This window comes from Euleptes europaea, chromosome 7 (genome assembly GCF_029931775.1).
Source record: "Euleptes europaea isolate rEulEur1 chromosome 7, rEulEur1.hap1, whole genome shotgun sequence".
Taxonomy (NCBI): Eukaryota; Metazoa; Chordata; class Lepidosauria; order Squamata; family Sphaerodactylidae; genus Euleptes; species Euleptes europaea.
Window position 1 is genome coordinate 92,198,170 of NC_079318.1, and position 15,225 is coordinate 92,213,394.

The window sequence follows — 15,225 nt, forward strand, 5'->3', positions numbered from 1 at the left end:
TAAACAGAGTATTATACACACTTGTGTAAATCTTCATTCATTCTAACTTGGTCATAGTTGCTGCTGTTTGTGTATTATTTCCAAGTTTCAGCACAAGTATTTTTTTTTCACTTCCATGTGGGGCTGGCATCCCCAGTCTCCCACGAAGCTCACTGGGTGGACCTCGGACAACTCAGCATACCCTCGGATCCACTGATATGCTACAGCCACATGTTCTGAGGTCTCTCTGGTACATCTTCACCTTCTGATGTCTTCCTTGGAAGCTACCAAGGCAGGGAGGAGGTCACAGCAAGGATTTGGGGACATCTCACCTCGGCATGGTCAGCCACCATCACCAGTTCCACGTATCCATGTTCGGGTTCCGCCTGCCGCTTACCCTGGGAGAGAGGAGAAAATGCGGATCCCATCACAGTCCTCGAGCAAGTGGAAACACTAATATGCCCTGATAACTGCATTGCGCTCTACATGGGGCTGCCTTTGAAGACTGTCCAAAATGTTGAGTGGCACAGGTGGTAGGGGATCATGCCGTTCCAGCCTTGTTTCCTCTACACTGGCTCCCAATTGGCTTCCAGGCCCAATTCACAGTGCTGGCATTGACCTTTTAAAGCCCTCTGCAGCTTGGGGGCAGCATATTTTAAGAACTGCCTGGTCCCACGTAAAATTACCCATCTGCTTCAGTCATCCTTAGAGGCCCTTCGTTGGGGGGGGGGTAGGTGTGAATTTGATGTGTTGTGCAAGGGGTTGGACAAAATGACCATTCATTGAGGTCCCTTCCAGCTCTATGTTTCTAAGATTTATGAGAATCCAGGATTCAGACATGCAATTCCCCCTCCCCCAGCCTGCACTTTATAAGAGGTACAGTCTATAGGGTTCCCCTTGGTCCGCGTATAGTGCAAGACCTCCAGGTAATTTCAGCCCTTGCCTGCCGATGCTCATCTGATTGGCAGGCAAAAACTGCGGCCAATGGGAGGGTCCACAATCGTCCATGGGAGAAAAAAAATGAGAAAAATAAGACCTTGTCTACTTACAGGAAGTTCTGACCATAGAGTTCCTGGCAATTCCTATGGTCAGAACTTTCTCTATGGTCAGAACTTTCTGTAAGTAGGTAAAAAAAACTACACTATTATTGCACATTCAGAACAAAAAGGAATCATGAAGTAGAAGTTCAGAGTGAGGAGCAAGAAGGCCGTAATGCATACCCTACGTAGCAGAGGTTGCTCCGGCTGTGAATGAAGCTGTCCATGGGACAGAGAAACTGGCCTGCATTCTCCTGTGCCGTGTCTGACTGCACGAAGTCTGTAGGCTCTGTGATCCGTCACGTTCCCCTTGACACGGGACTCGAGGCTGTAGCTTCGCTCTCTGGACACAGCCAGGAGACCACTGGAAAAGGAGGCCACGTTAGAGAACAGGGTTGCCAAGTCCCCCCTGGCCACCCACGGGGGATGGGGGGGGAACAGTCGCCATATCCAGGTTGGGAAACTCCGAGAGATTTGGGGGTGGAGCACGGGGAGGACAGGGACCTCAGTGGGGTACAATGCCATAGAGCCCACCCGCCAAAGCATCCATTTTCTCCTGGGGAACTGATCTCTGTGGTTTGGAGATGAGCTGTAATTCCGGGGGGATCCCCGGGCCTGGAGGCTGGCATCCCTGTGAGAGAAGCGGTGAGCAGAAGGCAAAAGGAGAGCCAGCGTGGTGTAATGGTTAAGGGCAGTGGTTTGGAGCGGTGGGCTCTGATCTGGAGAACCAGGTTTGATTCCCCCACTCCTCCACATGAGCGGCGGAGGCGAATCTGGTGAGTCGGGTTGGTTTCCCTTCTCCTCCACGTGAAGCCAGCTGGGTGACCTTGGGCTAGTCACAGTTCTCTCCAAACTCTCTCAGCCCCACCTACCTCACAAGGTGTTTGTTGTGGCAGCAAACTGCAAAATGCAGTAACGGATGCTTCGGGTGTCAAAGCGCCGTTATAACATTTTGATCTGGATTGTCTGGAAGCCCCCACAGTTCTTTCTTCCTTCCCTCTTTGTTCTGGCTCTCATTCTTACCTTAGACCTGAGCAAATGCAGATATTGGCCCAAGATTCAAGAAATCCCTCGATGCTACCCCGATAACAGCAATTCTCCTGCAACAGAGAGAAGTAGAAGGTACAAACCACAGCCTCTGACCCCACGTTGACACGCACAGTTTGAGGCAAGTCTGTAAACATCCAACATTGAAATTATTCTTAAAGAAGGCCAAAGTGGCAAGAAAGATATGTTTTAGCTGGGATGGAAAGGCGAATGTATTTTGGAGTACTTTAGCTTAGGGGGGAAATCAGATACACAGCAGATAAAAATATAATTCTCAATGTGGCCAAATCTGTGGATACTTAAATCCAGATACTTGAGCCATGAACAGACAAGACAGATATTTTTTTTTGTTGCTGTCACGTCCCAGCTGACTTAGGGATCCCTGTAGGGCTTTCAAGGCAAGAGATGTTCAGAGGTGGTTTGACATTGCCTGCCTCTGCATCACGCCCCTGGTATTTCTTGGAGGTCTCCCATCCAAATACTTGCCAGGGTCTAGGTCAGACCCCCAAGGAGCCTCAAGTTTGCAGCAAAAGCTGATATCTATCTATCTATCTATCTATCTATCTATCTATCTATCTATCTATCTATCTATCTATCTATCTATCTATCGGGATTTTAACCCCTCAATGAGATAGATTGGATAGATAGATTAGATAAAATAGATTAGACGGACAGACAGACAGACAGATAGATAGATAGACAGATATCAGCTTTTGCTGCAAACCTGAGGCTCTTTGGGGGTCTGTCCTAGACCCTAGCAGTAGAAGCAGTGCCTGTACCTTTATGCAAATCAGGCCCTCTGCAATGGCTATTGTGGGGGTTGCTAGGCAATGACAACAGTACAGCCAGCTTTCAAGCCTCGGTTTCTATCGATCAAAGGCAAGGGGGAGAGCCCTTTTCAGGGCTGTTTGAGGAAAGACTCATCAGGGCCAGGCCTGGCAGCAACTACTCAGCAACCTGATATGACACTCATGACTCCCCTAGGACTGGCTGCTTGCTACTGTTCAGCAGCAGCCACCCCACAAAAGCCAGTGGGGTGTAGTGGTTAGAATTTCAGACTAGGATCTGGAAAGCCCAAGTTCAAATGCCCTACTCTGCTGTGGGAGCTCACTGGGTGACCTTGTGCCGGTTCCACATGCTCGGCCTCCTAACTCACAGCACCGTTGTACGGGAAAAAAATGGAGAGGAGAAATGATGTAAGCGGAACTGGATCCCTACTGTGGCGAAAGGTGGGGAATAAATGAGGTAAATAAATAATAAATATAGCTGAAGACGGGTGGCAGGCAAAACGAAGAGGAATAGAGAATAAAACTGCTGATATCATACTGCCCTTGTACAAATCTATGGTGAGACCACACTTGGAATACTGGGTACAGTTCTGGTCACCACACCTAAAAAAGGATATTGCAGAGCTTGAGAAGGTGCAGAAAAGAGCAGCCAAAATGATTAGGGGGCTGGAGCAACTGTCCTATGGGGAGCGGTTAAGACGCTTAGGGCTGTTTAGCTTGGAAAGAAGGCGGCTGAGGGGAGTCATGATAGAGGTCTATAAAATTATGTATGGAATGGAGACAGTGCACAGGGAGAGGTTTTTCTCCCTCTCCCATAATACTAGAACGCGAGGCCATCTGTTGAAGCTGGAGGGTGAGAGATTCAAAACAGATAAAAGGAAGTATTTCTTCACACAACGCATAGTTAAATTGTGGAACTCCCTGCCCCAGGATGTGGTGATGGCTGCCAACTTGGAGGGCTTTAAGAGGGGAGTGGACATATTAATGGAGGAAAGGGCTTACCACTCTGCACCACGGGGCTCCTAACATTATATTAATGAATATTAAAACTAGTTGTCTGTTAGAATAAATCAGAATTCAGTCTTAGTCATTGCTCTTAAGGAATTTCAAATAAGCCAAAAGGATCCTAATATCTTACCAAGCAAGGGTCCTTCAATCTCTGATAGCTGAGGTTCAGTCCAAGGAAAATCTGATTTGGTCCTCAGACTCATGCATAGTTATAGAGTAAACTTATCTATCTGATCAATCTCTGAAGTCACTTATCACAATCATGTGACTATATCGAAGTACTTGGTTGGCTATTGTAATAAGCAAGTCAGCATAAGCACATCTGTTCGTTTTATCACATGATAAATACATTTCTGAAATAGCTAGATAAAAGACCATAAGCTAGCTCATCAAAATAACCATTGAAAAACTTTCCCAGATTACATCAGCTAAAAACTTTCCAGGCCTAAAACTGCAAGCAAAGGATGACATAGCTACAGGTATCTCCTTATACTGGGGATGAGATCATTGCTACTGCAACACCCTCACAACTGAAGAAGAGTAGGTTTTATACCCTGCCAGCATGGCGTAATGGTTAAGAGTGGCGGACTCTAATCTGGAGAACCGGGTTCGATTCCCCACTGCTCCATATGAAGCCAGCAGGGTGGCCTTGGGCCAGTCACAGTTCTCTCTGAACTCTCTCAGCCCCACCTACCTCACAAGGACTCAGATCTATCGATTTAGGATAGTTCTATGCAGGCCTCTTTAGAGCTGGGCTCGAAGTGGCTCACAATTTAAAAAAACGAGGGTTTGAACAAGGACAGCAGTAGAATTCCATTCCCAGGAAACACAGCCAACGTTGAGGACAGAAGATAATAGCAGATATTTAGAGAGCCCATTTCCCCTAATTGCTTTCCAAAGTGCTCAGTGTATCGCCCTTCAATACAGTTCTCAAACCGAGGAACAACGCACAGAGGCCAAACATAAAAAGCCGCCCCCTCGAAATCAAACCAACCAACTGAAGAAGCAAGTCTCTAGACAACCCATAGCTCAAATCAGAAGCGCCTGGGTGCTGGAAAGCAGCTGGCTTATGGCAACCCCACAGGGTTTTCAAGGTGGAACAGACGTGGTTGTCATTGCCTGCCTCTGCTTAGAAACCCTGGCCTTCCTTGGGGGTCTCCCATCCAAGTACTAACGGCGACCCCATAGGGTTTTCAAGGCAAGAGATGAGCTGAGGTGGTTTGTCATTGCCTGCGTCTGTGGAGCGACCTTGGACTTCCTTGGGGGTCTCCAAATACTTATGGGGACCCCATAGGGTTTTCAAGGAAGGAGACGAACAGAGGTAGTTTGCTATTGCCTGCCTCTGTGGAGCGACCCTGGACTTCCTCGGTGGTCTCCCATCCAAGTACTTATGGCGACCCCATAGGGTTTTCAAGGCTACGGACAAACAGAGGTGGTTTGTCATTGCCTGCCTCTGCTTAGCGACCCTGGACTTCCTTGGGGGTCTCCCATCCAAGTACTTATGGTGACCCCATAGGGTTTTCAAGGCAAGAGAAGAACATAGGTAGTTTGCTATTGCCTGCCTCTGTGAAGGCACCCTGGACTTCCTCGGCGGTCTCCCATCCAAGTACTAACTAGGGCTGACACGGCTTAGCTTTGACCTCCATAAACCAAGGGTCAAAGATAATAGCCACTGGATCCATGGCACCTTCAGGCAGGATCTGCTAATAGAACAGATAGTGAAATTGTCCAGATTCCCAGGCCTAGAACCTAAAGGGTTTTTAATATACTTTTAGCAGATATTCACAATAAGGCAAAACAGTTCAAACTATTCCATACTATCTTCTCCCATATGTTCCTACGTGGCAATTAAGATCACAGAGGCCATTTGCGCAGGGTCAATTTTGATGCTCGCTCAAAACTCCTTTTTTAAATCCGACCTTTAAAATGACTGTTCACCGTTCCGATGCAAGAGGAGAAAGTCAAATAAATTCCACCACCCCACACTCGCCTGCTCCTTCGTTTGCATAGCCATTAGCAGGGGTCTCAAAACTGCGGCTCCAGAGCCGTATGCGGCTCTTTGGCCCGTTGAGTGCGGCTCTCCGAACTTGGTTTGGAGCCCCTGCTCTTGCGCCCGCTCGCGCCGGCAGCCGGGCTGCGGAGCCGGCGTGCCTGAGAGAGAGAGAGAGAGAGAGCGGGCGCGCTGTCTCTCCCCCCCCCCCCGCCGTGGAGAATGGCCGGGTCCCCCTTTCCCTTGCCCTCAATGGTTGGGAGGCTAAAGCCTCCCCTCCCCTCTAGCCACGCGATTGCTGGGCGGCCGGCTCGGCGGTTCCTGCCCCCCCCGCCCGCCTATCAGCTGTTGGGCGGGGCGGGCTTCCTTTGGTAGACCTGGCCTCCGGCTGAGTCCCATTGGGAGGCCATGTCTACCCACTGGCTTTCTGGGCAGTAGACATGGACTCCGAGGAGGGGAAAAAGTCCCCCTTCAGAGGCCAGGTCTACCAATTGGCTTCTATGGGCCTCTGGAGGCCAGGTCTACTGCCAAGAAAGCCAATGGGTAGACCTGGCCTCCCAATGGGACTCAGCCGGAGGCCAGGTCCACCAATAGGCTTTTATGGTGGTAGACCAGGCCTCCAGACGAGGACTCTGGACGGGGAGGGGGAAATGGCAGGGACTTACAATTTAATTTTGATCAATAAATAAGATCACTATTAAGTATGATATCAAGTTTTATTCAGTGTACCTATAGTTTAATTAAGACTTAAAACTTTAATTAAAGTTTATTAAGTTAATAAACAGTGTACCTACCTATATAGTTTAAGAAATTTGACTCTCAAAAGAAATCTCAATCGTTGTACTGTTGATATTTGGCTCTTTTGACTAATGACTTTGCCGACCCCTGGCCATTAGCAATCAACGTTTGCATAGCTAAGCGTGGGCTGTGATTCTTCATGTGAATGCTTGGGGGCGGGGGCGGAGCAAAGAAAAAAGGTCCTGTTAAAGGGGCTCTTAAGACATACGAAGCAGGTACGCACGGGCTGGAATGAGGGTCCAGCGTGAAGAAATAAAAAAAAAACTTCAGCCTGTAACGCTGCTGCTAATTACCAAGCATAAACAGCCAGAGAGATGCCCTTCCTACTTCCCCATCAATTAAAGATGCTCACTTGGTGGGTGCACGAGACAGGGCCTTTTCAGTGGCAGCCCCATGATTATGGAACCTTCCCAGGGAAGTGCACCCAGCCCCCTCACTTTCCATCTTTAGCAGGCAGCAGAAGACAAATGTTATTTAGGACTGCCTCCAAATAAATTTAAATCTTGGTTCTATGATTTAAATGTTTCATGTAGTTTATTAACATCGTAAGCTGCCTTGAGCTCCGTTGGAAGCAAGGCGGCTAATAGAGATTGTAAATAAAATTCTGGAGGGGGAAAACGTTACTCCAGGCAGAAAACGTTAAAGGGGGCTTTTGCCCCGCCAGGAGGGGCAATCTGGGCACAACACCGCAGCACGCCCGGGCCTTAGCTGGCACAAGCAGACAGACGGAGAACAGAACCCCCCACCTAAGACCACCGCCTGTAGGTGGCTGCCACACAGCTGGAAACACGAATGCCTACCTCTGGGCTGGTCCGATGAATCGCCCTGGTTCCATCGGGAAGGTAATATGCCAGTCCCTTGGCACCCGCCAGCAGCTCCCTGCCACAGGAAGACACAATCAGCACGGGTGGAGTTTCCGCTTGGAAAAAGGTTACCCTGACGAAGGGCCAATCGCTGAAACGGGCAGGGGTTCTTGGTTCTGCTACGAGGCACGTGGTGGACTATGTCGTCAAGTCAGAGCCAACTTATGGCGACTCCATAAGGGTTTACTGGCAAGACACGAACAGAGGTGGTTTGCCATTGCCTGGCTCTGTGTACTCTAGCGTAGTGTGGTGGTTAAGAGTGGTGGACTCTAATCTGGAGAACCAGGTTTGAGTCCCCCCTCCTCCACATGAAGCCTGCTGGGCGACCTAGGGCTAGTCACAGTTCTCTCTGAACTCTCTCAGCCCTACCTCACAAGGCGTCTGTTGTGGGGAGAGGAAGGGAAAGCGATTGTAAGCCAATCTGAGATTCCTTTAAAAAGGTAGAGAAAACCAGCATATAAAAAACCAATTCTTCTTCTTCAACCTAACCCACCTCACAAGGCTGTTGTTGTGAGGATACACTGTTATATAGCGAGGGATTAAAATGTGGAATTCGCTGCCAGAGGATGCAGCGATGGCCACAGCTTTAAAAGACGATTAGACGGATTTGTGGAGGAGAGGTCTATCAACGACTTCTGGCCATAGGGAACCTCCATGTTCAGAGGCAGTCAACCTCTGAATACCTGTGCCAGGAGGCAACATCAGGGGAAGACCTCGGCCTCTAGACCCAGTTGTTTGCTCTCCAGAGGAACTGGTTGGCAGCTTTGTGAGGCCGGATGCTAGATGGACCCCTGGTCTGATCCAGCAGGGCTCTTCTGATGTTCTTATGAAGGCCTCGGACTCTATGTCCTGCTGTTGGCCCTCCAGAGAAAGTGGCTGGTCACTGTGTGAGACCAGATGCTAGACTAGATGGACAGCTGATCTGATCCAGCAGGCCACTTCTTATGTTCTTAGGACTCTGTGCCCTCTTGGACTCTGTGCCCTTTTGTTGGCGCTCCAGAGGAACTGGTTGTCCCCTGTGTGAGACAGGATGCTGGACTAGATGGACCCTCAGAGGTCTAACCCAGCAGGCCTTATCTTCCCAGGGTGCCCCATTTACAGCCAGCCAGCCTCGAAGGCCCAGTTGCCAGAGACCAAACAGGAAGAGCCACTTACTCATAACTAAAGTCAGAAAAATCTCTGTATCCCGCTTGACATCTCTATCCTGCCTTTCTTCCGTTAAGTCGAGGACTTTGGGTCCTCCCACCCAAGCACTGAGTAGACCCCAGACCGCCTTAGCTTCACTGGGGTGTGTGCGTGCTGCAATAGGTGCCTTCAGACCTTGACCTGGGCTTTTCAGGACCCTCGAAGGGATCATGATTAAAAAAAACAACAGCCACAACACCACCCTAAATAACCATAACCCTTCACCCCAAAAATCTCAACTCAATCCTTTTGGAAGGATGTCTTCCGAAAACCATTTTTCAAATGATGGAAGAATTCAAACTGCAAGACATTTGGAGAACAATGAATACAACAGCTAAAGAATATACTTTTTACTCAGCAAGACATGACTCTCACTCCAGAATAGATATGATCTGGGCAAGTAAATCAATTTTTACACAGCTACGTAAAGTACATATAGTACCAAGAACTTTTTCTGATCACAATCCGGTCTCATTTGAATGGAATAACAGGCAAGCATTCAGATGCTCTCTGGCCAATGTATCAGGCTAAATATGGAAGCCAGGAGAAGAACTCACTATTCCCTATCGAACGCCTTTGAGAGCTTTTTGAGCTCTGCTGGATCGGACCAAACGGCCATCGCTTCTAACACCCTGTTTTGTCCGTGTGCCCCCGAGAAGCGCGAAAGCAGCTGCTCTCCCTTCCTTGTTATCTTTCTTCAACTGGTATTTAGGGGTAGACTGCCTCTGGACATGGAAGGTCTACAAGGCACCATGGGTGGTAGCCGCTCATAGCCGCATAGAAAGAAACATGCTGGACTGGACCACAGGTCCATCTTGCCCAGCGTTCTGGTTCTAATGGGGGCCCAGTCCCTGGGAAACAGTCAGCTGAGGCAGGATTAAATCAAAAGAGTTTCTGTCTAGACATTAGGAAGAATTTTCTAATGGTTAGAGCGGTTCCTCGGTGGAACAGGCTTCCTCGGGAGGTGGTGGGCTCTCCTTCCCTGGAGGTTTTTAAGAAGAGGTTAGATGGCCATCTGTCAGCAATGCTGATTCTGTGACCTTAGGCAGATGATGAGAGGGAGGGCACCTTGGCCACCTTCTGGTCACTAGGGGTGTTGTGGGGGGAGGTAGTTGTGAATTTCCTGCATTGTGCAGGAGGTTGGACTTGATGGCCCTGGTGGTCCCTTCCAACTCTATGATTCTATGATGCCCCCCCAACACCTCTGGTGTGCAGAGGTAGACTGTCTCTTAGTAAGGAGGCTCCACTATACCTCTGCATACCAGAGGTATGGGAGGGCAGCCTGCCCCAGCTCTCTGTTTCCCAGTGGCTGGGCTCCCGTTAGAACCAGCATGTTTCTTTCCATGCGACTATGAGCGGCTACCATCCATGATGCCTCATAGAACCTCCATGTTCATAGGCAGTCCACCCCTAAATACCAGTTGAAGAGAGATAACAAGAAATGGAGAGCAGCTGCTTTCCGGCTTTCCAGAGGCACACAGACAAAACAGGATGTTGGAAGAGACAGCTGTTCGGTTCGATCCAGCAGAACTCTTCCAGCCAGCACTTCTAGAGGCACTACTCACCAATTCCGCTCCAAATCCACCAGAAAGCGATCTCCCTCCACCTCCAGCGTGACCTGCAGCCGAGCCGGGAATCCGTTCTGCCCCTGCCAACCAGAGATGAGAAAATGAGCTGGGAAGAGAAAACCATCACGGGGATTCCTAGGGATGGGTCTCTTTTGCAAAAGGGTCTCAGAGCTAGAGCAGTGGTTCCCAAACTTTTCGGGCCACAAACTCAACCCCAGCGCCCCCTACCCTATCCTATAAAAAGAATTATTCAAAATAAGGTTTTGAATGACTCACTAAAGAAGATAATAACAATAAAATTTCAGAACAGTAACAATTAATTACATATCTATTCAAAATCAATTAAAACTTTTTAGCTGAGATTTATTCAACAAAACTGATGGAACTTGATCCAGTGGTACCAGCTCTTCATGGTCTGGGAAAAAATTCTGATAGTTTCCACCCAATTTGCCAGCATGGTGCCGCAGCTTGATCTATTGCAAATTAGTGAACAACACAGTTGAAGGGGCCCACATCTAGTGTCCCCCCCTGCCCCCTTGCCTCTTAATGCCCCCCAGGTAATCCCACCGACCCCAGGGGGTGGTACTGCCCACGTTGGGAATCACTGAGCTAGTGGTTCCAGAAAGCTCACCCGGGCTTGGGAGGGGACCAGCAGTAGAGTTGCCAGGTCCCTCTTTGCCACCAGCGGGAGGTATTTTGGGTGGCGCCTGAGGAGGGCAGGGTTTGGAGAGGGGAGGGACTTCAATGCCATAGAGTCCAAATGCCAAAGCAGCCATTTTCTCCAGGTGAACTGATTTCTATCAGCTGGAGATCCGTTGTAACACCGAGAGATCTCTAGCTATTACCTGGAGGTTGGCCACCCTAGACCAGCAGGGACCCCCGTCCCCCCTCCGCTCCCTGCTGAGCATGCACTTGTGACTTCGGTCCAGGCCGCGCCCAAAAGCGTGCCACGCAGCAGGGTTGCCTCGAGGGCAGGGAGGGGTTTTTTCGCCCCCCGGCCGGCAGGAAAAGCCTCTCCCAGATTAGCTCATCGACCCGCAGGGTGCAAAGCAGCCACACAGAGGTGTCTGCTTCTCTCCCCTTCCTCACTCCGCCCCACCCGGCGTTTCCTGCCCCACAGTAATAGAAGGAAATGCCTGGGAGACTCCCTACATCCGTGGGCTGGGCACACGGCGGGTGAAGGGGGGGGCAGGAGGAGATGAGCTCATTCAAGCCGGCTCATCTCAAGGTTACACACAGCAGCTGCGTGGCTCCCGTTCCCAAGCATCTCAGTTTTTTCCCCTGCGGGTTCTATTTCTTTAAAATATTAATGCCTCCCCAGCCCTTGCCCTACTAATCCACAAAAATCCCGTCCCCATCCACGAGAGAAGAATTTGCAAGCAGCAAATGCTAGTTAGGAAAACGGATGATTAATCTGCCTTACACCCCTCTAGACCAGCCAGCCAGCGTGGCATAGTGGTCAGAGTATTGGACTAGGACTCAGAAGACCCAGGTTCAAATCCCTGCCTTAAGTACCCAAAAGGTCAAGAAAAAAGAAAGCAACAGACCAAGGTCAGAAGTTATACAATTAAAAGTTGAACGAGTAAAAGGTTATGTCAGTGCACAATGTCTATATAAATTTATTACAGGTTAAAATCTAATCACACATATAACACATACGGTATGTGTTGTGTTAAGTGCCGTCAAGTCGCTTCAACTCATGGGGACCCTATGAATCAATGTCCTCCAAAATGTCCTACCTTTGACAGCCTTGCTCAGGTCTTGCAGATTGAGGACCGTGGCTTCCTTTATTGAGTCAGTCCATCTCTTGTTGGGTCTTCCTCTTTTCCTGCTGCCCTCAACTTTTCCTAGCATGACTGTCTTTCCAGTGACTCTTGCCTTCTCATAACGTGACCAAAATACGACAGCCTCAGTTTAGTCATTTTAGCTTCAAGGGTCAGTTCAGGCTAGATTTGATCTAGAACCCACTGATTTGTTTTTTTGGCAGTCCACGGTATCCGTAACCCTCTCCTCCAACACCATATTTCAAAGGCTTCATTACAAATGAAAAATACAGCAATAAATAAAACGTCAACCTCTCACAGTCACAAAGTAGTCTTAAAATCTGGATTGTATGATTCTATGTCTAATTGTGTTACATGAGCACATTTATTTGGAAGGATTTTGCAGGGCTGTGTCATATGTGTGATTAGATTTTAAGCTGTAATAAATTTATATAGACATTGTGCACTGACATAGCCTTTTAACGGCTCAGCTTTTAATTGTACAACTTTTGGCCTAGTATGTTTCTTTCTTTTTTCTTGACCTTTTGGGTACTTAATTCTGTTTTTTTAGGGTTAAGTTCCCCCCCTTTTGGGGGGGGTTCAAATCCCTGCCTGCCATGAAACTTACTGGGCGACCTCAGGCCACTCATTCTCTCTCAGCCACGTCTACCTTGCTAGGTCGTCCAAAAAACCAAAGCGAGGAGAGGAGATGTTGGAGGAAGGGCGGTGAAAAACGTAACCACCAAAAGAACAAAGAGTCCACTGGTCTACTAGAATCAGAGTATCACAGAGTTGGAAGGGACAACCAGGGTCATCTAGTCCAACCCCCTGCACAATGCAGGAAATTCACAACTACCTCCCCCCGACACCCCCCAGTGACCCCTGCTCCATGCCCAGAAAATGGCCAGAAAAAAATCCTCCAGGATCCCTGGCCATTCTGACCAGGAGGAAAGTTGTTTCCTGACCCCGAAGTGGTGATCGGCATTTCCCTGGGCATGTAAGGAAGGGCCACGACAGCCAAACACTGACGCAACCCTTCCTGCCCTTCCTCTCATCATCTGCCTAAGGTCACAGAATCAGCATTGCTGGCAGATGGCCATCTAGCTTCTTCTTAAAAACCTCCAGGGAAAGAGAGCTCACCACCTCCCGAAGAAGCCTGTTCCACTGAGGAACCACTCTAACTGTCAGGAAGTCCTTCCTAATGTTCAGCCAGAAACATTAATGTTTTCGGCTAAACATTAGGAAGGACTTCCTGACTTAGTGGTTCCTCTGTTCAGTATTGACTACTCAGATTGGCAGCAGCTCTCGAGGGTCTTGGGCAGAGGTCTTCTGGATCATTTTGTACCAGATTCTTTTAACTGGGCATGCCGGGGATTGAACTGGGGACCTTCTGCATGCCGAGCAGATGCCCCACCACACTCAGGCAGAGATCTTTCACATCACCCACCGCCTGGTCTTTTTAACTGGAGATGCCGGGGGACTGAACCTGAGACCTTCTGTATGCCAAGCAGAGGCCTTGCCGCTGAGCCACGGCCCCACCTTAAATCAAACATATGCACCAGCTGCCATATACAGGAAGCTGCTTCATACCAAGACAAATCACTGGCCCAGCAAGGTCAGAATCGTCTACTCTGTGCGGAGGCAGCTCTCCAAAGTTTCAAGCTGCGATCTTTGCTGGCACTTTCTATCTGGGGGCTATCTGATAAAAGGAAGTATTTCTTCACGCAACGCTTAGTTAAATTGTGGAACTCCCTGACCCAGGATGTGGACATGTTCATGGAGGAGAGGAGTATCCATGGCTACTAGTCAAAATGGATGCTAGACATGATGCATACTTGTTCTTTCCAGGATCAGAGGAGTGTGCCTATTATATTAGGGGCTGAGGAGCACAGGCAGGATATTGCTGCTGCAGTCGTCTTGTTTGTGGGCTTCCTAGAGGCACCTGGCTGGCCACTGTGTGAACAGACGGCTGGACTTGATGGGCCTGGGTCTGATCCAGTAGGGCCTTTCTTATGTTCTTATGTAATTATGGGGGCCTCCTTCAACTGGAAATGTTGGGAACTCAATGTGGATAGAATCCTAAAGTTGGAAGGGGCCACACAGACCCCCTGCTCAATGCAGGATCAGCCTCGAGCATCCCTGACTAGTGTTTGTCCAGCCTCTGCTTAAAGACTGCCAGCGAGGGGGAGCTCACCACCTCCTTAGGAAGCTGATTCCACTGCTCAACCCATACTGTAAAAAAATTTCCCCTAATATCCAGCCGGTACCTTTCCGCTCGCAATTTAAACCCATTATTGCGAGTCCTGTCTTTTGCTGCCCACAGAAACAGCTCCCTGCCCTCCTCTAAGTGACAGCCCTTCAAATACTTCAAGAGAGCAATCCTGTCCCCCCTCAACCTCCTCTTCTCCAGACTCAACATTCCCAACTCCCTCAACCTGTCCTTGTAGGGCTTGGTCTCCAGGCCCCTGTTCATCCTAGTTGCCTTCAACTCTGGGGTTTGAGAATCAAGACCTGGTACGACAACATGTATGAGTCTGTGAGGCAGATACATTCATTGAGCCAGCTCTTCCGGTCTGTCCCTTCCCACGAGAGGGTTAGGATAAGTAAGGTTGCCAGCGCCAGGTCGGGAAACACCTGGAGACTTTGGGGGTGGAGTCTGAGGTTGGTGGGGTTTGGGTAGGGGAGGGACTTCAATGCCATACAGTCAAATTGCCAAAGCGGCCGTTGTCTCCAGGTGAACTGATCTCTATCGGCTGGAGATCAGTTGTAATAGCAGGAGATCGCCAGCCACCACCTGGAGGTTTGCAACCCTGCCTGTGTATAAGGCCATTTCATAGACCCTTAATCATGCTAAACTCTCCCTTGGTGGGCAATCCTGTCCCCCCTCACCTCCTCTTCTCCAGCCTGAACATTCCCAACTCCCTCAGCCTTTCCTCGCAGGGCTTGGTCTCCAGGCCCCTGATCATCCTCGTCACTCTCCTCTGCACCCACTGCTAGCCGACACGCGTATGAAGTTGCCTTACACTGGGTCAGACCAACTTATACTGTGTACTGTGACTGGCAGCGGCTCTCCCGGGTCCTCGGCAAAGAAAAGGAGCAAAGGAAGGCAATTTTCCGTTTAGCCGGCAGCGTCGGGGATCGAACCAGGGACCTTCCGCATGCCAAGCGAGTGCTCTACAGCTGAGCCACAAGGCCACCC

General features: G+C 49.4%; 1 protein-coding gene across 1 annotated transcript in view; it reads right to left on the reverse strand.

Moving 5' to 3' along the window:
• The window catches only part of ADAM15 (ADAM metallopeptidase domain 15), a 55,801-nt gene that overhangs the window by 35,410 nt on the left and 5,166 nt on the right, over positions 1 to 15,225 (reverse strand). The window contains exons 3-7 of the mRNA XM_056853501.1: positions 10,261 to 10,343; positions 7,448 to 7,526; positions 2,040 to 2,116; positions 1,200 to 1,380; positions 312 to 377 (exon numbers count right to left, since the gene is read on the reverse strand). Coding sequence (XP_056709479.1) covers positions 312 to 377; positions 1,200 to 1,380; positions 2,040 to 2,116; positions 7,448 to 7,526; positions 10,261 to 10,343 — 486 coding nt within the window. The remainder of the gene's footprint in view (positions 1 to 311; positions 378 to 1,199; positions 1,381 to 2,039; positions 2,117 to 7,447; positions 7,527 to 10,260; positions 10,344 to 15,225) is intronic.